At 44.3% G+C, this 23,706-nt stretch overlaps 1 protein-coding gene across 1 annotated transcript; it reads left to right on the forward strand.

Moving 5' to 3' along the window:
• The first annotated feature begins 2,853 nt into the window (after positions 1-2,853).
• Positions 2,854-23,544, forward strand: LOC129658369 (carboxypeptidase A4-like). Its single transcript, XM_055589386.1, has 12 exons — positions 2,854-2,859; positions 4,753-4,802; positions 5,387-5,468; positions 5,874-6,008; positions 7,237-7,335; positions 11,177-11,278; positions 13,094-13,198; positions 13,952-14,062; positions 15,343-15,433; positions 17,029-17,228; positions 18,343-18,427; positions 22,787-23,544. The coding sequence occupies exons 1-12, from the start codon at positions 2,854-2,856 to the stop codon at positions 22,969-22,971; spliced, it is 1,251 nt and encodes a 416-aa protein (XP_055445361.1). The 3' UTR covers positions 22,972-23,544.
• The last annotated feature ends 162 nt before the right edge of the window (positions 23,545-23,706 follow it).

The raw sequence follows: 23,706 nt of genomic DNA on the forward strand, positions 1-23,706 counted from the left end.
AGGAGAGGGCATTTGGGAGGTAGGAGAGATGAAAGGATGCTGTGGTACCCTACTGGAAGATTGAATTCTAATAACTCATTACTGCATAATGCTTTGCCATTTGCAAAGAGCTGTCACGTACATTATCTTTTGGATCACACAATTCTGGCAGGCAGGGGTGTTATTTTCCTCAATTTAAACATGAAAAAAATTCAGCCTTAGAAAGATTAAGAAACCTGCCCAAGGCTACTTAGCTGGTAAGCAGGGGAGTTGGAACTCTGAATGCAAAACCCAAATGCAGTCCATGGGGTCACAAAAAGTCGGACATGACTGAGCAACTGAACAACAATCTCCAGAAAGAATCCTATATCTAACTGATTTGTCTATATCTGTTAGTTAACTCTCCATTATACTATCTGGCTAAAGGGACTTTGAGATTGTTTATTGAAGTAATTACTTATATGTGATTGAGTAATTTTTATGGTGATGACTTCCGTTCACACCTGGTCTCTACTGCCAAATAGCTCAGAGCGCTTAGGCATAACAGGTGGTAAGGGAAGGAGATTTTTCCACAGGCAGCTCAGCAGTAAGTGTGTAATAACTAAATTTGCTGCTATGTGGGCTGACGCATAAAGCTCTCAGGCTCCTGCTGCACCTATTCACGTGGCTGAAAAAAAAACTTTTATTTCTCAAGATACAGATTTCTCATATAATGCAGTGGACACCTGGGTTGATACTGCTTGGCTGGGCTCTGGAGTGCTCACCATAGGAGCTTACACAGAAAGCGCTGTGTGCCTGAGCAAATTGCAGACAGTTTTAATCAATAGTGTCATCAGTTCAGTTCAGTTCAGTCGCTCAGTCATGTCCGACTCTTTGCGACCCCATGAACCCCAGCACGCCAGGCCTCCCTGTCCATCACCAACTCCCAGAGTTCACTCAAACTCACATCCATCGAGTCGGTGATGCCATCTAGCCATCTCATCCTCTGTCATCCCCTTTTCCTCCTGCCCCTAATTCCTTCCAGCATCAGAGTCTTTTCCAGTGAGTCAACACTTTGCATGAGGTGGCCAAAGTACTGGAGTTTCAGCTTTAGCATCAGTCCTTCCAAAGAAATCCCAGGGCTGATCTCCTTCAGAATGGACTGGGTGGATCTCCTTGCAGTCCAAGGGACTCTCAAGAGTCTTCTCCAACACTACAGTTTAAAAGCATCAATTCTTCGTTGCTCAGCTTTCTTCACAGTCCAACTCTCACATCCATACATGACCACTGGAAAAACCATAGCCTTGACTAGATGGACCTTTGTTGACAAAGTAATGTCTCTGTTTTTGAATATGCTATCTAGGTTGGTAATAACTTTCCTTCCAAGGAGTAAGCGTCTTTTCATTTCATGGCTGCAGTCACCATCTGCACTGATTTTGGAGCCCCCAAAAATAAAGTCTGACACTGTTTCCACTGTTTCCCCATCTATTTCCCAGGAAGTGATGGGACCAGATGCCATGATCTTTGTTTTCTGAATGTTGAGCTTTAAGCCACCTTTTCCCTCTCCTCTTTCACTTTCATCAAGAGGCTTTTGAGTTCCTCTTCACTTTCTGCCATAAGGGTGGTGTCATCTGCATATCTGAGGTTATTGATTTTCTCCCAGCAATCTTGATTTCAGATTGTGCTTCTTCCAGCCCAGCGTTTCTCATGATGTACTACTCTGCATATAAGTTAAACAAGCAGGGTAACAGTATACAGCCTTAACATACTCCTTTTCCTATTTGGAACCAGTCTGTTGTTCCATGTCCAGTTCTAACTGTCGCCTCCTGACCTGCATATAGGTTTCTCAAATCTTTCTCGCCTTATAGTAGGGAAACCAGCAAAGGTGGAGGAATTCTTCCTGAGGTCCATAGACATAGCCTAGACACCCAACTTGGTGAACATTTAGAGCCAGGGGAAGTTGATTTCTGAGCATTCGAGTGGTTGGATAGCCAGGAAGCAGGTTGGGTTGTAGGGGCAACAGTGCTAATGGAGATGGAGGTGATGGTTTCATCCCCCCCTCCCCCCCAGCCCCAGTCTCTGCTCCTTCCACCTAACTCACCCACCTCCCCAGTCTCTCTCATTCTGCTGGTGTCTTCTCTTCTGGGCTCCACTCATCTTAAGGATAGGATGGTGGCCAGGATGCCTAAAGGTGTACAGCAGGCAGAGAACAGGAAATAGTTGCAGAACTTGTAGCATTGGCAGTAACTGGTAGGCATTTAAGAGTTCCATGAAATCATCACAGATGTGGTGGCTTCTAAGACTGGCTGGGGATGCAAGTAAGAGAGGCGCAAAGAACATGCTGCTTGGCCACCCACATGGTGAAAGGGGGAGGGATAGAAGCTCAGAACCAAGGTGACTACTGACTGTCCAGCACATGGAATGAGTGTGAGAGTGCTGAGAGCGGATCACTGACCATTGTGTTGGCAGCAGCTGCCAGTCCGGGTATTGGAGAGCACCAGAGTTAAGAAGAGTTGTAGGAACACCTACCTGTGTGGAGTAGGAAGGGTAAACATGGCAACCTGCAAACCCCAGCATGTCCCCCTCCCCAGGCCAATTTTCCATCTTCAGAAAGAGCTTAAATCTTTGAAAAGATTTCCAGATGGTGGAGATAGGTTATGTTCCACCACCCACACTCTCAGGGTGCATTTTCCAAATAGAGACAAAGAGAGTGAGGGCAAGAGAAAGGCTGCCCTTCACCTGGCACCCACTTAACGTTTTTTCTGCTTCTAGGTATGGATGAACTTATGTTCATGAGAATAATGTTAGATCCTCCCTGCCTCCTGCCAGTTTTTAGTGCCATCTGAAGATTGTCCTTAACATTGTCTTTTCTGGTTGAGGAAAACCTTATGGGTGATGAAGGTTGGTCCTAAAGCCTGGGTGAGAGATTGGCTAGGCAGATAAAGAAAAGGGCTGGATATCCAGGCAGAGGAAACAGCATGTGCAAAGGCATAGGAGGGCAAAACGTATGGTGAATTTGGGATTTGAGTGAAGCTGGAGCCAAGAATGTGTAGGAGGGAGAGACGGAGGAGAGACATGTGGGGAAAGACTCTATTCTGTACCAGCTCTTCCACCCAGCCTGTCTGCATGTTACAGATGTGTCTTTATCCTTTGGAGCTGGGCTAATTAGGATGTAATGAAATGAGCTGTGAGTTTAATCATCATCAGGGCCAATTAGATTCCCTGTACTCCCTTGTGGACTGTGCCCAGGAGTATGAAAGTTCTGCTGTGAAGTTACCACTTTGGGAGAATTAAAGCACATGTTGTGGATGAATGTGTAACATGGTTTTAATATTCTTAAGAGCCCATTATTCTTATGTTCCTCTTTTTTTCTCATCCTATTCCTTCTCCTTCCTTGTTCTCTTTGTGATACTCTAGTCAATGCTGTATTTTACCAATGCCTCATTTTGCTAACAGAGATGCCAGTGCACAGGCACTTTTCAGAACACCCATTTAAAAAATTTTATTTATTTTTGATCGGAGGATAACTGCTTTACAATATTGTATTGGTTTCTGCCATACATCAACATGAATCAGCCATAGATATAATATGTCCCCTCCCTCTGAACCTCCCTCCCATTCCACCCCGCCTCCTCCCCATCCCACCCCTCTAGGTTATCACACAGTCCTGGTTGAACTCCCTGTGTCAAACAACAAATTCCCACTGGCTGGCTGTTTTCCGTTTGGTAATGTATGTTTCCATGCTACTCTCTCCATTCATCCTACCCTCCCCTTCTCCCACTGTGTCCACAAGTCTGTTCTATGTCTGTGTCTCCATTGCTGCCCTGCAAATAGGCAGAACACCCATTTTTAAGATGTCCCTTTTTCTGGAGTATTGAGGACAGGTTGTGACAGAGCATGAGTTCTACAGATAGGTCCTGGTACTCAGCTAGGAGGAAGGGTTTCCCTTTTGTTTTAAACCTGTTACTTTTGCAAGGCTGCTTGCCTGTATCAGGGAAATGGTGGTTTGATTCCCCATCTTCCCAGGGCTGCAGTCCAACATATAGCAAGTCTGTCAGGTTCAGGCTGATACCTGCCAGCCAGTGGCTTCTCCACCGTGGGCTCAGAGACTCCCATGGGATGCATTTGGCTGCCCACCTCCCAGGACCCTGTGGAGACCAGATGAGCAGGGGGAAAGTGAGGCTTCAGCAATGGCGTTCCCTTCAAATCTGCTGCCTGCAACGGAAGCAACTCTGCGGCGGACCTTACCTCCCTAGAGGCTAGACCAGACCCCTTGGAGACCCCCCAGAAGCTCCCAGAACAAAGTTAAGCTCTGAGAGTTCATCCGGATTAGACCGGTTTTCTGATGAGGAGATGCTGATCTGCCACGTGAGGCTGCACGTTTAGCTCCCTGTGACAGAACCATTTTCTCTGTCAACAGGTCCTTCAGCCCACAGCCGTCTCCAGCAGCTCTTCCCGCATTCATTTGTGTCAAAGGGATGACGCATGTGACAGTGTTGAGTGCCGATTCATTCGGGCCGTCACCTAGCAACGGCCTAATGGCTCCCCTGGCTCTCTGAGCCGGCTGAGAGCACAAAGGCAGCTTTTCAGGCTTGGCCTTCTCCCACCCACACACAGGACTTTGGGGGCCTCTACCCCTGCTGCTGCCGCGGGAGCTAAATGATGTATAGGAAACAAGTGCAGGACGAACAACAAAGGGGGACTTGGGACTGGCCAGCTTCCTTCTGGGCCCTGTCAGAGCCCCATTGGGAGGATGAATCCCAAATTCAGTCCCAGCACCATGCATTTGTGTAGGATTCCGGAGCTGGAAGGGCCTGGAGAGCACCCAGCCTCTCCCCTCTTTGGTAAGAGGAAAAATAACTAACCCTCCCAGGATGGAAGGTCTGTTCTCTTTCCTTGCTCTTTCCAGCGTGGACATTCAGCCAGTTTCAGTCCTAGACCTTGACAGTGAAGAAGTGCCTCTTTATGTCTTGAGTTAGCTTTGCGTGTAGTTCAGGAACATTCCTTTCTGCAAAATATATATGTTTTTCATTATAAAGTAATATGACCACATTACAGAAAACAGATACGAGGGGAAAAAAGTAAGTCATCCATAATCCCATGACCCGAACATAAGCACTGTCAGCATTTGCTATATTTCCGTTGTCTGTTTTTCTTCCAATGCATCTGCTTTTTCCATACTTACAGTCATGGCATACATACAATTTTGTGTCCTGCTCTTTCACTTAATATTTCCCTGAAAGTTATATACCATAAGCACTTTTTCATATTTGCCACGTAGCCTTATTTTTAGTGGCTATATATTATAACCAAAGACTAGACCATTTCCTTTCATTATGTCTGGGATAGTAGGCCTGGGGTTTATTTGCCAGCTGAAAGCTTTACCATTATCTTTTGCTTTCCCCCCACCCCCCCCGGCTTTCTCCAGGCACCAAGTTTTCAGAATTAACGTCAGAAATGAAGATGAGATCAGCAAACTCAATCGGCTAGTGAATTCAGACAACCTTAAGGTACCTAGTTCTCTTTCTCTTGAGTATCAATTAACCGTGGTGGGAGAAGACTCTTGCAGCACTGGCATTGTTATTCCTGAAGGGTTTCTGTGTATAATCCTATATTAATCAACATGTCTTTATACAATGGAGAGAGTTGGTGGGGAAGTGCTCTCCAGGGAGATGGGGTCCTTAGCAGAGGGCTTCATCTTTCTGCCATTGACTTGTCACTCCTTGAGCTTTGCCATGTGTTGCCTGCTGGGCAGGCCTGACCAGATAAAACTGAAACGGCAGAAGTTTGCCCTTGTGCAGAACTCAGCTTCTCAGGGACCACCCAGGCTTTTGGCAGTTATTCTAGAAGAATGAGTTCATTGTGCTTTTTACCTGAACTATCCTTCAACCTGGTTTTACTTCTTTTCTCCTCAGCTCGACTTGTGGAAATCTCCCTCTACCCTTGGTCATCCTGCAGATGTCCTGGTCCCTTCTTTCAGTCTGCGGGAAGTCAAATCCTTCCTGGAGGACCATGGCTTAGAGTACTCAGTGGCTATTGAAGACCTGCAGGTGGGTAGGCCAAGGTCCCTCCACTGGTCTTGCATAGGACCAAACAGCCAGAGTGGACTTGGAACATTTTCAAGTTCTGGCCTCATTCTTCTCCATTGAACAGATGAAGACATTGAGGTATATGGAAGTAAAGTGCAGTGACTTGTTAGAGGAACATGTTGTGCTAGAAAGGGCTTACGTGGCAAACCAGTCAGATCTGGATCCAGATCCTGATTTTGCTAACTACTAGCTGTGTAATTTTGGACAAACTGTTACCCTCTTGAGACTCTGTTCCTTCATCAGTAAAATGGTAATAGTTATATCTACTTCATACGATTAATTGAGATTAAGTGCTTAAATGTACATAAAATGTCTTACAGTGCATGGTATGTCATAGCTATCTCACAAGTATTAAGTCTCTTTTTTTTTATTTGAAGTCAAGAGGGAAGAATAGAATGTGTGCTGGTGGGGAGGTGCTGAAGGCCAGTCATAAAAAATACCCTTTGAGAATTATTTGCTGGTCCAGTGGCTTCACACTTTCATTGCAAGGGGAAGAAGTTCAATCCCTGGTCAGGGAACTAAAATCCCTCATGCCATGTGGCATGGGCAAAAATAAATAAATAATAAATAAGCATGGTTGGCGAAAGGGAGAATGTTACCAGCAGCCCCTAGCAGAGTCAGCGTCACTGCCCAAGTCAGACACCAGCCTCACGAGCTGTATTTGAACAGCAGGACAGTGTCTGGCTCACGTTCTCTCCTTCACCGAGGTGGGTTGTGGGCTAATTGGTGATTTGGCCTGGGAGTTTCCTGATGGTGTGAGCAGCTGTGAGCTTATTAATCATCCTCACATGTCACAGACATCTGCCAGGAGCCTTCAAAGTAGGAGTGGTTGTAAGAATTTCTTTGTTTCTGAATGGTTTCCCAAGCTGGGTATTTCAGAGGCACTGGATACCAGATGCAGGCTGACGTCTAGAGAATTCGTAGTATAGAATAACCAAATGGCACATATGTTGCTTCCAGGGAGAAAGTGAGTTTTGAATGAGGTGATGTACGTTGGGCTCCAAGAAGTAAGATTTTATAGATACGGGGAAGAAATCTGACCCCCTTTTATACCTTGACGTTTGTGCTGCTTGATATGTGTGCTGAGGGTGCTGCCCTCTTGGCCAGCCCATATCCCAAGGGAGAGTGGAAACAACATGAACCTCTGCCCCCAGAGAATCACTTTGTAATGTTGCCATGTCTGTTTCAGACCATTTTAGATAGTGAACACCAACAGCTACAACGCAATGTACGTCAAGAACTGAGCAATAATTGCTTTAACTATGGGGCCTATCACACCCTGGAAGATGTAAGTATTTCAAAGCAGGTGAAGATCAGATCATTGGCCTTTTGGGTTTTGTAACCCCTCTCCTTACTTCCAGGAGGTGTTAGTCCCTAGTACAGTACGCCTACAATGAGGGGTTAAAATGTGTACACTTCAATTTCTTTCTAATTCTTGGGTTGTTTATCTCCTAAGAGCAGAGTGAAATGCAAACTGAACATTTACTCCCACATGCATCCTTCTTTTCTTAAGCAACCCCTCAAAGAAAACCATGAAGTAATTGCAACCATTTTCAGTCCTCGTAATTCAACCTTGTTATATTCCACCAGAATCCCTGTACTTTATTCACCCAGATTAAAGTGTTACTTATCCCAGGCAAATAGACAAGTGATTATTTCCAAGGTTAACCAAATATTTCCACTCATTTATCATGACTACTTATAATGTATATTTGTTCCATAATACATGTTGGTGCTGTGTTTAGTTAGAAATCACTTATATAAATGACTTTCAAGGTAAGCCAACTCTTCAAATAAGAAATTTGGAGCAGAATAATTTAATGTAATATTGGAATTTGAAGAACCAAGAAGGACTGGAATGGAACTGAATCACGTAGCCTATGATTTTCTTAGGCCCCTAATGTTTTTTTCCTTAGTCTGGAAATTCTCTACTAACTCAGGAACAAACCCCAAATCTAAACTGGTATTTTGTTTCCTATGGCTGAATATATATCCAAAGATAGAGTTCCTGGCATGCTTTTCATGAGGCATATACTTTGAATTATTTTTCTTTCAGATGAGGTTTTTTTCCCAAGCTTTTTTTCCACTTCTTTCCCAGGATTGTCAGTAGCTTTGTTTATTGTGTACACTTGGCCACACTGCCCCTTGATCCCTCTTGTGACCAGTGACATACATCTGCAAAACAGCTGGATAAAGTCAGGAGTTCAGTCCAGGGCCATGGACGAAAATGGAGCTGAGGCCCACACAGGGATCCAACCTGTGACGATGGCCTCATTAACATGGGGCACTCCCGAGCTGAGCTAACAGGTTGCAAATGTCACCCAAGATTCTGGAAACACCATCCCCTCACCTGACTGCTGCAGGATCCTCACGTTCCTATCCACTCAATTTTGTTCTCTGACTTGAGGTATCATTGTCATCTGGCTTGCAGCAGAAGGCTACTCGTATTCAGTTCTTTGTAAAAACAGCTTTTACAAGCACATATCCCACAATCACTTGAACCTTCTTAGGTCTCTAAAGGGAATTTCCTGTTTGTCTCTGCCAGGGTTTCTAATTTAAGACCCTGTGTGCGTATTGTTGTGGTGGCAGTTACTTTTGTTATTGTTGTGGGTAAGCTTTCCCCTTGTGTTGGCATTGTGAATTTGCAACCCCATGTCTGGACACAGCTTGTTGTTTTAACTTTTCCTGAGTAACTCTCCTCTCATGACTTCAGGCAGGCATCTGGCTTTTGCTCCACTTTCTACGGTCAGTGGGTAGAGTTTCCAGGCCCTTTTCATGGCCATAATTACCACTTTCCAGCTCTCAAGTTGGAACTTGCTCCTTGCTCCAGGCAGGGTCCTTTGCCCTCTACTCCTCTTCCTGGTTGCTGTAAACCCTCAGAACCTAAGACGGATATCTAGCCCTGGGGCTTCACCTTTTGTCCTGTACTCTGTTAGCTTGCTCTCTCTTCATTTCTGGCACAATTTTTCCTTTTTTTTTTTTTTTTGGCTTTTAAATTTGGCTGGGACTCATTTTCATAGTATTTTATCTGGCTTGCCTATATATTTGAGAGCGAGTTTCTTGCTCAGTCTGCCATAATGACTGCAAGTCTGATAAACCCTTTAAGCTTGATTTTATTCTGGTATTGATTGCACACTTTCCTTCTCTGTAAAGCTCCTTCTTTCAAATTTAAGGTCTAAATATAAATTCATTTATTTCTTTATTTCAGCCCTCAAAAAGTTTGAACAACTAAGGTGGATGAATTCCATTTAAAGCAAACCCCCCCCTTTTTTTTTTCCTGAAAGCAAATAAAAGCATTCATAACCTTGTTTTGTTACAGCTCTTCAATTGAGAGATCAAAGTCTTTAGAAGAATCACTTCCAAAGTGGAGTGCTTGTACAGTGGGGTGTAAGCAAGATAGTCCACTGGAATGGAGAAATAAACTGTTGCAATTTCTATTTCTATTTCTACATATATTTGAATTTATTATTAATGTAACAACTTTTGTTTCTATTTTTTGTTTTATAATGTACATAATATACTTGTGTGGTATTATATATATTTATAGTACATGCTGAATTTTCTTCCTAACTGATGGGAAAAGTGATGAAAAAAAAGGAGGGGAGTTCTTTCAAGAATCTTGGCTAAATGGGGCCCTAGGTGGTTATCTAGACTCACTTCAGTTCAGTTGCTAAATCCTGTCTGACTCTTTGCGACCCCATGGACTGTAGCATGCCAGGCTTCCCTGTCCTTCACCAACTTCCGGAGCTTGCTCAAATTCATGTCCATTGAGTCCTTGATGCCATCCAACCATCTGGTCCTCTGTTGTCCCCTTCTCCTCCTGCCTTCAATCTTTCCCAGCATCAGGGTCTTTTCAAATGAGTCAGTTCTTCTCATCATGTGGCCAAAGTATTAGGGCTTCAGCTTTAGCATCAGTCCTTCCGATGGATATTCAGGACTGATTTCCTTTAGGATTGACTGGTTTGATCTCCTTGCAGTCCAAGGGACTCTCAAGAGTCTTCTGCAATACCATAGTTCAAAAGCATTAATTCTTTGGCACTCAGCTTTCTTTGTGGTCCAACTCTCAATCCATACATGACTACTGGAAAAACCATAGCTTTGACAAGATGGACCTTTGTTGGCAAAGTAATGTCTTTGGGTTTTAATATGCTGTCTAGGTCGGTCATCGGCGAAGGCAATGGCACCCTACTCCAGTACTCTTGCCTGGAGAATCCCATGGATGGAGGAGTCTGGCGGGCTGCAGTCCATGGGGTCGCAAAGAGTCAGACATGACTGAGCGACTTCACTTTCACTTTTCACTTTCGTGCATTGGAGAAGGAAATGGCAACCCACTCCAGTATTCTTGCCTGGAGAATCCCTGGGATGGGGGAGCCTGGTGGGCTGCCGTCTATGGGGTTGCACAGAGTCGAACACGACTGAAGCGACTTAGCAGCAGCAGCAGGTCGGTCATAGCTTTTCTTCCAAGGAGCAAACATCTTTTAATTTCATGGCTGCAGTCACCATCTGCAATGATTTTGGAGCCCAAGAAAATAAAGTCTGTTGCTGTTTTCATATTTTCCCTATCTGTTTGCCATGAAGTGTTGGGACTGGGTGTCTTGATCTTAGTTTTTTTGAATGTTGAGTTTTAAGCCAGCCTTTTCAGTCTCCTCCTTCACTTTCATTAAGAGGCTCTTCAGTTCCTCTTTGCTTTCTGCCATAAGGGTGGTGTCATCTGCATATTTGAGGTTATTGATATTTCTCCCAGCAATCTTGATTCCAGCTTGTGCTTCATCCAGCCCAGCATTTCGCACGATGTACTCTGCATATAACTTAAATAAGCAGGGTGATAATATATGGCCTAGACTAGTGTAGTGCAAAGGGCCACACTTTTGGAGCAGTATTTGTATACATGTTTTTACTCTCATTTAATGGACTATAATTTTGTGGACAAATAAAATGTGTTTTTCTCTAGAAAATCATAGACATGGATTCTTAGGCAGTTGCTTAATAATAAGCATTTCATATTGTCAACCCCAAGGTTAGGGGACTATAAAAAAATCATTAAGATCAACAAAATAAAGTTCACAGATACCCATCTAGAGCTGAACAAATTTTTTAAATGCCCCTGTGTTTACTTTTTCACACTTCAGATTCACAAAGAGATGGACAGCATTGTCAAATCTTATCCTCACTTGGTAAGCGCAGTGAAGATTGGGCATTCATTTGAGAACCGGTTGATGTATGTCCTGAAGGTGAGGCTCCATGCACCTTGAAGGGCCTGACTGGACTCAGGCTCCTGGCTCCTTGTGTCTAGGACTCAGCCCTCACACTTTTGAAAGAGGCAGATTGTAAGGACCTCCTTGACTTCAGGGAGGAGGGTGAGGTGGGGACACCTCTGCTCGGGTTAGAAGTTGTTCTGACACAGGGTCCCCTGCTTCTGCTTCTTGTGAATGGAGTTAGAAGGAGCACATCCCTTTCCAAGTTTTGGCTGAAAGGCAGGATCAAGAAGAGGTGAGTGGACTTCCCTGGTGGTCCAGTGGTTAAGAATCCACCTGCCAATGCAGGGGACCTGGGTTCAATCCCTGGTCCAAGAAGATTCCACAAGCTAAGGGGCAACTAAGCCCGTGCACCACAACTACTGAGCCGACACTCGAGAGCCTGTGTACCACAGCTACTGAGCCTGCGCCTGCTGACGCCGTGGGCCCTAGAGCCTTGCTCTGCAGCAAGAGAAGTCACCACAACTAGAGAAAGCCCACGCACAGCAACAAAGACCCCGGGCAGCCAAGAAAACTAATAAAACTTAAAAAATGAAAGAAGTGGGAGGTGGTTAGTGTTTCAGAAAGCTTTCAGATTGGCCACAGTCTTTTGCCTCCATTCCCATCTTCTGTAAATATGAAGACAAATTGGGATGGGTCTAAAAATTCCATTCTGCTTTTTAGGGGTACTTATTGGAAAAGCAATCTAGGACGGTAATTTTGGGGCTGGTGTAATTTTAAGCCCAGTCTATGATCCTTGGCTACATCAAGACTAATTTCCAGATATTTTTAACAGATTTTAGGTCTCTATTGGCAAAAGAGGCAAAGAATTTATGGCAGTGACATAAATTACATAAATAATCCAGCCAAATGAATAAAAAGGAATTTGGAGATATAAACCATGGAACAAGTGATGGTGCTTAGAATTTGTCAAACCCTTAGATCCATACAGGTCTTGAGGGATCCAGGCTTACAGCAATGGCGAAATTACCAGTGGGAGAAGCCCTGCCTTTGAGCTGGTTGCTGTCAAATAATCTACATAAATTTAGATTATTTGCCAACTGATGGAGACCTTTGCTTCATTAGCACCAAGCTCTGACCCAAGGGGACCCAACACTAAAAGGGAGCAGTCAGAATTCATTTCATGCAGTGAGCAATAGTGAACACCCCTTCCTCATTTTAAAACTGATTTCATTTATGGCATCAGCTAGAACAGGCTGGTTCATGCACTTTTGTGTCTCTCTCTGTTGAGATACCATTTGAGGTCATTCAAGAGACATAAAGTGAAAGTGAAGTCACTCAGTCATGTCAGACTCTTTGTGACCCCATGGACTGTAGCCTACCAGGTTCCTCCATCCATGGGATTTTCCAGGCAAGAATACTGGAGTGGGTTGCCATTTCCTTCTCCAGGAGATCTTCCTGACCCAGGGATTGAACCCCGGTCTCCTGCATTGTAGGCAAACGCTTTACCATCTGAGCCACCAGGGAAGTCCATTTAAGAGACATAATATTACCTCTAATCACACTGACATTATAATTCACAATAGCAAGTGTTTCCCCTTCCCATTTGCTTCCAACCTTGGAGTGGTTCAAGCTGCCTGGAGCTGTGGTGCTGCAATTCGGCCCTGCCAGTCAATTAAGCTCCTCGACCTGGAGAAGCCTGATAAATGGATGGTGCCCTCAGGAACATTTGACCTCTGAATGATCTTAAATGGTTTAAATGAATAGGGGCGAGCTGGGAAGAGGAGAGGAGAGGTGAGTAGACACACAGCCAGACAGAAGGGTTATTTTCTGGCCTCTTTTTCCTTCCAGTTCAGCACTGGAAAAGGCAGGCAGCGCCCAGCCATTTGGCTGAATGCAGGCATCCATGCCCGGGAGTGGATCTCATCAGCCACAGCAATCTGGACTGCGAGAAAGGTCATGTCGCCTAGTATTAGCCCAGAATTCTGCAGGGCCAGGGGTGCCCTGTACTGTACTATGCAGCTGTACCTGGGGGGGTGGTGTGGTAGGTTAGGAGGGTACTTTCACAGGAACAATAGGCTGGGGGAGTCTTTTCAAATTGGAGAAACAAAAGATCAGAGCCCCACAGTCAGCCTCATAGTTTAGCTAAATGGCAATGTCCGCTCATAGCAGTGAGCGTACTAATGAGCTGTAGAGGTGGCCCCGAAACACTGACACATAGTCAGTCCTGCTCAGCAGCAAGGCTCAGATAATTTTTACCTTCAGTCCCTTTCAGGCTCTCCTGGCCCTCAGAGACCTCATGCTATCTCCATGCTCTGTCCCTCTGGAAAGTCTAGTTGAAGCCAGTTCCAGGGAGGAGGGGTGGTGTGAGTGGAGGACCCATCTTTCCCAACCCTAGCACAGGGGCTCATATTCCTAATAACTATTATGATGTGTGGTTCTCCCTTCCCCTGCTCCTACCCCCTGGAAGGAAGAATAAACCAGGCAGCCCAGGACTCATTGAAGTTGATGTCATCAGGTAGCCATGTTCCCTCAGATTTTGAAGTGCTCCATGGGCTTTGCAGAGAGCTGCACCTACAAGGGTGGCAGGGAGACTGCCAGAGGGTAGATGCTGTTCTAGGAGCTGGGCATCTGGGGAAGATACTCTGACTTAGATCTAGCAACCCAGCCTGCAAAGACATAGCTGACAAGCATGTTGTCTTTGCTTAGATTGCATGTGATTATGGGAGAGATCTAGTCATCACCTCCATCTTGAAGAAAATGGATATATTCTTGTTGCCGGTAGCCAATCCTGATGGATATGTGTACACTCATACTCACGTGAGTAATACTGACAGATGGGCTGGGCTTGGAGTTAAGACCTGTTTGTTGATTTCCTTGCTTTGTGACTGCATAGACCTTTATCTATGACCTTAGATAAAAATTCCATAAAATGTGCACTTTACGAGTTTCCTTGGGGGGGTCTCATTTTCCAGTCATTCTCTGGGCTGAGGGTTACCAGGGTATGTTTTTTTCCTTATAAAGAATCGTCTAATGAACTTCCTATTATGGATCTTGAACAATTATCAACACTTTACCAATCTTCTTTTCATTTCTTTCCCTCCCACATATTTTTTTTTTTCTGACGTATTTTAAAGCAAATCCCAGACATCAGGTTACTTCATTCAAAACTTCTTTAGTCTTCATCTCTGCTGCTGCTGCTGCTAAGTTGCTTCAGTCGTGTCCAACTCTGGGGACCCCATAGATGGAAGCCCATCAGGCTCCCCTGCCCCTGGGATTCTCCAGGCAAGAACACTGGAGCGGGCTGCCGTCTTCATCTCTAGTTGATGATAATTAAAACACCACTACTATCAACAGTAAAAAAATTGGATGGAAGGTTTTCAATATCATCTAATATCCCTAATTATCTTTAAAATGTCTTTTGAGTCAATTTGTTGAAATTAGGATCCAAATAAGGTCTGTACCTGTATTTGGTTGTTACAACTATGCAGGCTTTTAAATTATACAACGTCTTCCCCACCCCTACCCTACCCCTACATGTCTTTTAGAATGTCATTCATTTGTTGGAGAAACCCAAGTAAATTGTCATGTAGAATGTGTCACATTCTGAATTTGCCTGATGAATTCTTTGTTCTGTGCCATTTAATTTATTCCCTCATCCCCTGTGTTTCCTGTTCACTTGCGGTCAGGTCTAGATGCTGGATTGGAGTCAGGTCAGTGTTTTAGGCAAGGGTTAAATAGTTGCTGTGCACTTGCTACCACATCAGTTATCATTGAGGCCGATAATGTCCATTTGTTCCACTTTGACTGAAGCCCTAAATTATTCAGTGGATTCAGGTGGCATCAGGTCATTTTGGGGAAGTCCTTTTCTCCCGATCAGAAGGCTAATTCTCCCTTCTGGGGAAGGAGAGGACACTCTGCAGTTAGAGAAGGCTGAAACCCCGATGACCCTCCAAATCTCTGAAGTTGCCTCCAGGACTTCAGGCAGCTTGCCCCATCCATGGTGCCATCTCTATCATAGGCCCCCCAAAGAAAAGCTTTACCTCTTCTGTGCCCTGACCCATCTCTGAATGCTGTTTCTTCCTTGGTGAATTTTTCAGAACCGATTATGGAGGAAGACACGGTCTGTAAATCCTAGAAGCACCTGCATTGGTGCTGATCCGAATAGAAATTGGAATTCTCATTTTGGAGGTAGGTGGGGGAGACAGTTATTAAATCCTGATACCTCTGGGTAGCCTGGTCCTTAGGTCTCTGAGCTGGCAGTGAGGGAACTGGTTTGTAGGCTATCTCCATTGCTGGTTCACTGAGAAACTGGGCAAATCCCTTATTCTGTGTATCACTCTATATTATTGTTCACTGTAATTTTGAAAGGGAATGACTGAGCAGTTTCTGTCCTCCTGAGAGAACACTATTATCTTTAAAACTATTCTATCTTATACAAATCCATGGGCTGACCTTCTACCTGGCCGTCCTGGTTCCTGGGAAAGTTACTGAATGGTGGAAGGGCTCTTGGTGGTAACAGAAGAGAGCAATTAACACTATTACCCCAACAGGCAGGGTGACGTTGTGAAGATTAAACTATAGCAGTTTACCCTTAGATGTATAAATATGAACCTCTGCCCTTTGATGTTACGGAAAGAAAATGAGAATTAGGAGACGTGGATTCTGAGTTCCAGCTATTTAAAAATCACCCCCACAGTAGTGCCAACTATATGCTATATAGCTTCCCATATATTATCTTATTTATTCTTCTGACCTAGAGAGTGAGTTTTCTTATTGGAAATGGGACAATGGAAGCTCAGCGACAATCTCAAGAGCATACGGTTGATAAGATTTAGGATCTAACGAGTTGCCAGTCCAGGTTCGATGCATGATACTGGTTGCTTGGGGCTGGTGCACTGGGACGACCCAGAGGGATGGTATGGGGAGGGAGGAGGGAGGAGGGTTCAGGATGGGGAACACATGTATACCTATGGCGGATTCATTTTGATATTTGGCAAAACTAATACAATTATGTAAAGTTTAAAAATAAAATAAAATTAAAAAAAAAAGATTTAGGATCTAAACTCACTTTTCAATTCCAAATTCTGGTGGTTCTCTTTCACTGTTCCACAGCTGTACTGATGTTTTGCTTTTGATGTGATGTTTTAATGTAATGGTTTTAATTTTCTTACTTGCGTAGAAATACCACACAAACCATTGGGGGAAAAATAATGTGACTGTGGGAAAGGAGCTGATAAAAATGTGGCAATTGAGGGCATCAAAGCTAAGTCACAACAGGGATGCTTTCACATACATGTCAGATACCTTAGGGGGCTATATTGTGAGGTAATACAGAAGGCAATAATTTTAAATATCTGTCAAATAATCAAGAGATTTTAGCCACAACAATGGATTATTTTTGGCAGCACTTGGCCATTAAGATCTGAACCAAGAGAATTAGTTGGAGAATAAATGGAGTCATTTTCATTATTAATTAGTATTCATATTAATTATCAAGAATACATATTAATTACTTATTGTAAAATATGACATTAATTGTTGGTGATACAGTACAAGGTCAAGTCTATCCATTAGAGGAGTTATCAATTTTCCTGCTCAACACTGGCAGATTCAGCACCCCACTTCCACACCCTCCCCACAATATATACACATTGTGGACTAGATTCTCAGGGCAGCCAGCAGTGGCCTATGCACACTTTCTGCCTCTCCTCTGGGTGGAGAATCCTGCATTTCTATTTCCTTAGCCCATGGGTTAACGTTTCTGCTTGGGTCACTCCCCACAGGAGTGGGAACCAGTAACGACCCTTGCTCTGATATATATCATGGACTCCATGCCCATTCAGAAGTGGAGGTGAAATCGGTGGCAGATTTCATTACAAATCATGGGGACTTCAAATGCCTCATCAACCTGCACAGCTACTCGCAGCTGGTGATGTATCCATATGGCTACACGACTAGCAGAGCCCGGGATGCTGATGAACTGGTAAGTGGTATATGTGTTTCCTCTGGGTGCTCTACAGTGGTGGTTCTCGAGCTTTGTAGAGAAAGTCCAGAAGCTGGGCTTGTTTCCAGAAGGGCCCAGCGTTCTCTCTCTGTTCTCTGCAATGTGCCATCAGGCCTACTGGGAACAGGAAGAAGATGATCCTCCTTATTTCAGAGTTTGCTGTGAGTTCCAAGATCCACACTGGATGCTGTTTTTCCTTCTCACTTGTCTTTCTGACCAAAATGTATTGCAGATCCACTGCTTGTCAAGAACTGTGGACGGCATTGTGGTGGCCAAGAGGGAGGTGCTCCTCACTCGGGGTGTGGTAGAATTTAAGTAGGGTGCAGGCCACAGCCCAGGGGTGCTCTGTGCCGCATGCAGTGATTCACCCCAGGATGTGAGCAGACACTTAGGGTGAACTCATTGGAGTGGGCCTGACACCTGCAGAGTGACTGCAGGCCTCTCTCTCTCTGCTGGTTTGCTTGAGTGTGCCCCTCTGCCGGGGGTCACAGCTACAGGGCTTATGACTAGGTGTGGTCTAGACTTTGGTCTCAAGCAGGTCCTCTGTGTAGGGCACATGCATATATGGTGGCCCTTTCTCCACCTCCACTCTGAGAACACCCAAACTCTTAAAAGGTTTTCGCTTGAACATACTTGCCCTTCCCTTGTCTTCATGAACATGACATTCCCTTCCCTCAGGTTAGGTGAACATGGTGATGCCTTTACTAGATTTCTAATGGGCTGATGAACAGCTCTCTAGATCTGCAAAGAGCTGCAATACAGCACCCCAACTTGAGTTTACAATACACCTGTTTTCAGAGCACTTATCTGGCCTTCTTCCACCTCTCTCCTTACCCTGGCCCCAAACTGGAAGTAAAGAACTGAGGATGTGATAGAAGGAGTTGGATGAACCATTCCATTTCTCTCACTTTATAGTTAGGCCTTGGCTCTGGTCAGATGGGAAAGAAGGAGACCAGAAGGGAACTTTGGGTGGTGGGGAGGGGTTGGGGGGTGGGGGTTCGGGAATCTTCCAATCCACTGCAGTACAGAACAGCTGAGGAATGTCTGGCTTCAGAGTCCATTCTTTCTCACTCTAATGATCTCCCGCTCCTAGGATATGGTGGCGCGGAATGCATCCAAAGCTATGGCTTCCTTGTCGGGCACTCAGTACCGAGTGGGTTCTATCAGCTCCATTATCTGTAAGTACTCCCTGAGTTTACTGGTTACTAGGGAACACTTGGAGAGGATACCTGAAGCTGGAGAAGAGCCACAAGACAGCCTTTTTTTATGTTGTAACCTGTTTTTGTTGCTAGTGATAGGCTGAATTTATGTCAAGTCCGTGTGGTGGTAGTTGTTGCAGGCAACCATCATCAAACTGGGGTAGTGGTACCAGGGCGTGGAGGGGACCCCCTCACCATCCTGTCTGAAATGAACACGTGCATGGCAGGCTTGGTTTAGGAGGTCCTCCGGACAGTCATTAGCATTGAGCTGAAAAAACAAAAAAACTCTATGAAGACTGCAGACCTGACGAGGGTCTTGAGACCCATCACCTACAACTCAACCTCAGTTTGAGGAAATACTTTTGTTTTGGTTTCTCGCTGAAGTGTTTCATCTGAGCATTTCACTCTATTCCTGCTGAGATCCTTCTAGTTCCGTTATTCTGTGATCTGATCTTTAAATTTTTAGATCAGATTGAAGGATATGATTATTTTCCAAAGCCCAGCTATAAATGGGAAATAGAAACACAAAACATGGGGAGCTAAGCTCCTTTCAAACAAGTGCCCTTCTTTTCCCCCTCTGGTGCCTCCTCTGTAAATAGTTTTCCAACAGTTGGTCTGCCCTCAAAGCCCCTGAAAACTTGCTGATATTGCTTTCCTTTTCCATACTGTAACTCGCTCTCCCATCCTACTTACTTTGCCCTCAACTGCTGTTCTCCTCAGTCTTCCTCTTCTGCAAAGATTCTCCATCCCATCTCCTAGGTCCTCATGTATACTCTGACCTCAGCACTCTTGTCTGTATTTCACATGCCACCAAGCTGCATAAAGCACTTAGCAAGATGTTGATGTTTGTGTTGCTAATTGCATCAACAAGCTAGTAATTACTCATGGTTTATCATTACTAGTGTTGTTGAATGGGAGCACCTCTGAGAACAAACACATCAGGAGAGGTTCACTACCTTCTATTTAATTAGTCAGAACTGAGCCCTATGCCAAAGAGAGCTAAAGGAACTTGGCAGGAGCCTTCTGAGCAGGTCCTCTCTAAAGATCTCTGCAGGTCACCAGAGTCCTGGATTTTGGGTCTAAATGCCAGTTTAAAGAATAGCCTTTTCCTCCCATATCAAAAAACATTCTTCTTCCCAGCATAAGCTGTCCCCAAAGTAAGATTGCTCCATCAGATTGCTCATCAGATTGCTCCAACAGAATAGGAGAAAGGCTCTCCTGAGTGTTATCAAGAGACATAATATTTTCTACCTCTTTCAAGAGCCCATCTTCTGTATTTTTTATAGGCTTTGCCTGCCCTCCTTTCTTCCCCAAAATGAAATCAATTTTTGTATAAAAGTACTGTCACTCTCTGGGTTAGGGTGTGTAGGATGTAAGTACTTGACATTTGTTCCTTCAAGTGCTGACCCTTTCCTTAGATTAATCCTTTTAGATGAATTATAAAATTTGTATATGTTATTCAATTATACAAATTATTTGTATTTGTATAAATACAAATAATTCTAAAATGGATTTTCACACTCTCCTGCCTTCTTTGAGCATGTAGAAGAGATTTAAGTTCCTTTCTTCATGACTGAGTGGCCTTCTGAATGTCAGTTGTTGTATCTTGAAAGCCTTCTGTGCTATATTGGACTGTTCAATCCTTTTGCTAAATAGCCCAGCTTGTTTTGCTTCTTTAATTCTTGTGTCTGCTTTCTAGAATTTTCATGTCTCCTTCCTTAGGCTACCTTCCTCTAGCAACCCTTTCCCCTCCTCTTCACAGATTCTGATCTACTAAGGGCTTAGGAACAAAGTCTTTGAGCTTGTTTGGCTCATGGGTAGATTGTGAGTTTTAAGGATGTTCATGACAGCATTGTTTAGTTATAGAAGACTGGGAAGCACCTAAATGTTTATCAGTAGAATACTGGATAAAAATGCATTTGGTGCATTCCTACAGTGAAACGGAAAAGGAAATGGCAGTCCACTCCAGTATTCTTGCTTGGAAAATCCCATGGACAGAGGAGCCTGGCAGGCTACAATCTATGGGGTCAGAAAGAGTCGGATATGATTAAGCAGCTTCACCTCATTTACAGTGAAACATTATGCAGCCCTTAAGTGAATGAGGTGGATCTGTATGTGCTAATAGGAAATAATCTTCAATTGTTAATTGAAAAATAGAGTGTGCACACCAGTGTTATTAGTATGTTCCCAGTTATGTTTAAAAAAGAGTAGGTAGGTAGACTTAGCAAGGACCCAAGTAAAGTGAAGTTCTTGAATCTGATCAGTTTGTTCAGCAGAGGTCCTCCTGCCCTCTTCCTGAATTTAAAACCTGTTCTGAAATACTTGAGCTTGCTATGTAACTTGCTGGTGCCATAGTCTGTTTCTTATTCAGCATTTTTCTCCAGGTAGAGAAAATCTGTAGGAATTGTACAGGAATTTCAGAGAGATTAGGAGAGCCTATTCCATAACCTCAGGGAACATGTAATTGCAGCTGAAGCAGCATCTCTGCTGCTGCTGCTGCTAAGTCGCTTCAGTCGTGTCTGACTCTGTGCGACCCCATAGACGGCAGCCCACCAGGCTCCCCCGTCCCTGGGATTCTCCAGGCAAGAACACTGGAGTGGGTTGCCATTTCCTTCTCCGATGCATGAAAGAGAAAAGTGAAAGTGAAGTCGCTCAGTCCTGTCTGACTCCTAGTGACCCCATGGACTGCAGCCTACCAGGCTCCTCTGTCCATGGGATTTTCCAGGCAAGAGTACTGGAGTGGGGTGCCATTGCCTTCTCCGAGAAGCAGCATCTCTAGAAAATCACAAATGGTATCATAAGAAACAACGTTCAGGAACAATGGAAAAATAAAGGGACCCATATTTTAACAGACATGTGTATATTATGGGCTTCCCTGGTAGCTTAGTTGGTAAAGAATTTGCCTGCAATGCAGGAGACTGCCACAACACAAGAGACACAGGTTCAATCCCTGGGTCAGGAAGGTCCCTTGGAGAAGGAAATGGCAGCCCACTCCAGTATTCTTATCTGAGAAATCCCATGGACAGAGGAGCCTGGTGGGCTACAGTCCATGGGGCCACAAGAATTGCACACAACTGAGCAACTAAACCACCACGACCATATGTTTTATATACATATATATAAAACATTCTAACTGAACCCCAAGGAGGTTGAAGAAAGCATGGGCTTTGTCATCAGATGGATTTGAATTCCAGCCCTGCCATTTTCCATCTATGTTTTCTTAGACAAAGTATTCTATTCTGAGCCTGGATTTTTTTCTTATCTGAAAAACAAGGACAGTAATACCCATCTCACTGGTTTATTAAAGATTAAATGTAAACTTACCAGTATGATGACGGGCTCATGGTAGATGTTCAACAAATGATAGCTGCTGTTGACATTGTTATTTTATTATTCAGTATCATCTACACTACACCTTTATCCAGTTTCTGCTAGAGTTTGACTGGAAGAAGCAGGAAAACAGGCCTTTTGCCTCCTTAGCCTTTTGACAAAGGGAAGTCCCAAGTGCTTCCTTCCCTCTGTGTTGTTAGTTACCTCTTGAGATGCAAAAAGTTATCCTAAAATTTAGCAGCTTAAAACAATAAACATGAATTTTCTTATACAGTTTCTGTGTGTCAGGAACTCAAGAGCTGCCTAGCTGGGTGGCTCTGGCTCAGGCACTCTCGGGAGGTTGCAGTCAGGATGTCTTCCAGGGTTACAGTCATCTAGAGGCTTAATGGGGCTGAGGGATCTGCTTCTCAGACTCACTCTGGTGCCTGCCAAGTGATTGCTAATTGTTGGCAGTGAGTTCTTCACCACATAGACCTCTTTATAAAGGTCTGCTTGAGTGTTCTTACAACATAACAGCTGGCTCTATCAGAGCCAGTAACCCAAGAGAGAGCAAGGGCAGAAGCCATGATATTTATGACCTAGCTTTGAAGGGCGCACACTCTCATTTCTGCAGTCAAACAGATCATGTTGGCCCTGTCCAGTGTAGGAGGGCATTACACAAGGATGTGAATACTAGGAGATACGGATCATTGTGGCTGTGTTGGAGGCTGCCTCCCACACTCTGCAGAGATTGGCTTCCAGTGGCCTGAAGGAGTCCAGACAGTGAATTGGTGACATAATGGAAATGAGGATTTAAAATCTCTTGGATTGAGACTAGTGAAGACCTTCATGGTGCAGGACAGCCTGAGACATAGGGATCAGGCCAACATTTGTGTGTTGTAGGTTGATGACTTTCAGAAAGAACTATAGATCACTGAGGAACCACAGGTTGGCAGTGCTCCGAGCCCCATCCCATCTAACCCTGAAAGGAACTGAGCTTCAAAGTGTTTTCTCTTTTTGACTTAACAGATACAGCTAGTGGGAACGCTATTGACTGGGCATATGATAATGGCATCAAGTATGCATTCTCTTTTGAGTTGAGAGATACTGGTTTCTATGCCTTCATTCTGCCAGCCGACCAGATCATCCCCACTGCACAGGAGACCTGGCTGGGGCTCAAGACCATCATGGAGCATGTGTGGAACAACATCTAGAGGAGAGCCTTGCTCTGTCTACATTTTATATTCCCTTGTCCACACACACACAGAGGCCATTATTAAAGAGAGCTTGTTCCTTCACACATGAGTCGGAGTCTTCTGGCTTTGTAGAGAACACAGGTCAGCCACCGGCCAGCCCCCTTCCTTGTAGTTCGTGCATTCTGGCCGTGCGCTGAGAGAAGCACTTCTGCCAGCCTGCTGTGTTTTGGTTCTGCTGTTTCACTGAGCCCTCTGTATGCCTTTCCTTCCACGTAGCTGGGTGGGCAAGCCACACTTAGGATCAACCCTTAATGGGTGGCATGTCTCTTCCTCATGTTTAGATCAAAAGGCGTGTGAAATGGTTCTCTAGTTTCATCCGATCTAGCCACACCCATGGCCTTGCTCTGGTGGGGGCCCCAAGGGAAGTGCTGTGGGAGGTAATGCTTGTCTTTTAGACTGGTCTCACAGATGTCACAGAACTTCCTTTAACTGATCTCACTCCTTCTTGAACATATTTTTCTTCGAAAAATAAATCCCATAGGGTTATCAGTACAGGTCATCCCCTTGTTTTGTTTTTGTTCGCTCTTAGTCTGATATAAATATATATAAATATAAATAAATAATCTGATATCTATATATATAAAATATAGACTCACGTCTCATCACTGGGTCAAAAATTCCCAGATATTACAATTCTGATCACATTCTCCCCTTTGTTATTCAGTGTAACTGGGATCCAGAAGGTGATCCGTG

Source organism: Bubalus kerabau, chromosome 8 (genome assembly GCF_029407905.1).
Source record: "Bubalus kerabau isolate K-KA32 ecotype Philippines breed swamp buffalo chromosome 8, PCC_UOA_SB_1v2, whole genome shotgun sequence".
In the NCBI taxonomy this organism is placed as follows: Eukaryota; Metazoa; Chordata; class Mammalia; order Artiodactyla; family Bovidae; genus Bubalus; species Bubalus kerabau.

Bases quoted from the DNA above. Each gene is read 5' to 3' on its own strand.
- LOC129658369 (XM_055589386.1), top strand. The intron at 14,063-15,342 runs GTGAGTAATACT...TGAATTTTTCAG, and splicing joins ATGTGTACACTCATACTCAC to AACCGATTATGGAGGAAGAC. The intron at 17,229-18,342 runs GTAAGTGGTATA...TCCCGCTCCTAG, and splicing joins CCCGGGATGCTGATGAACTG to GATATGGTGGCGCGGAATGC.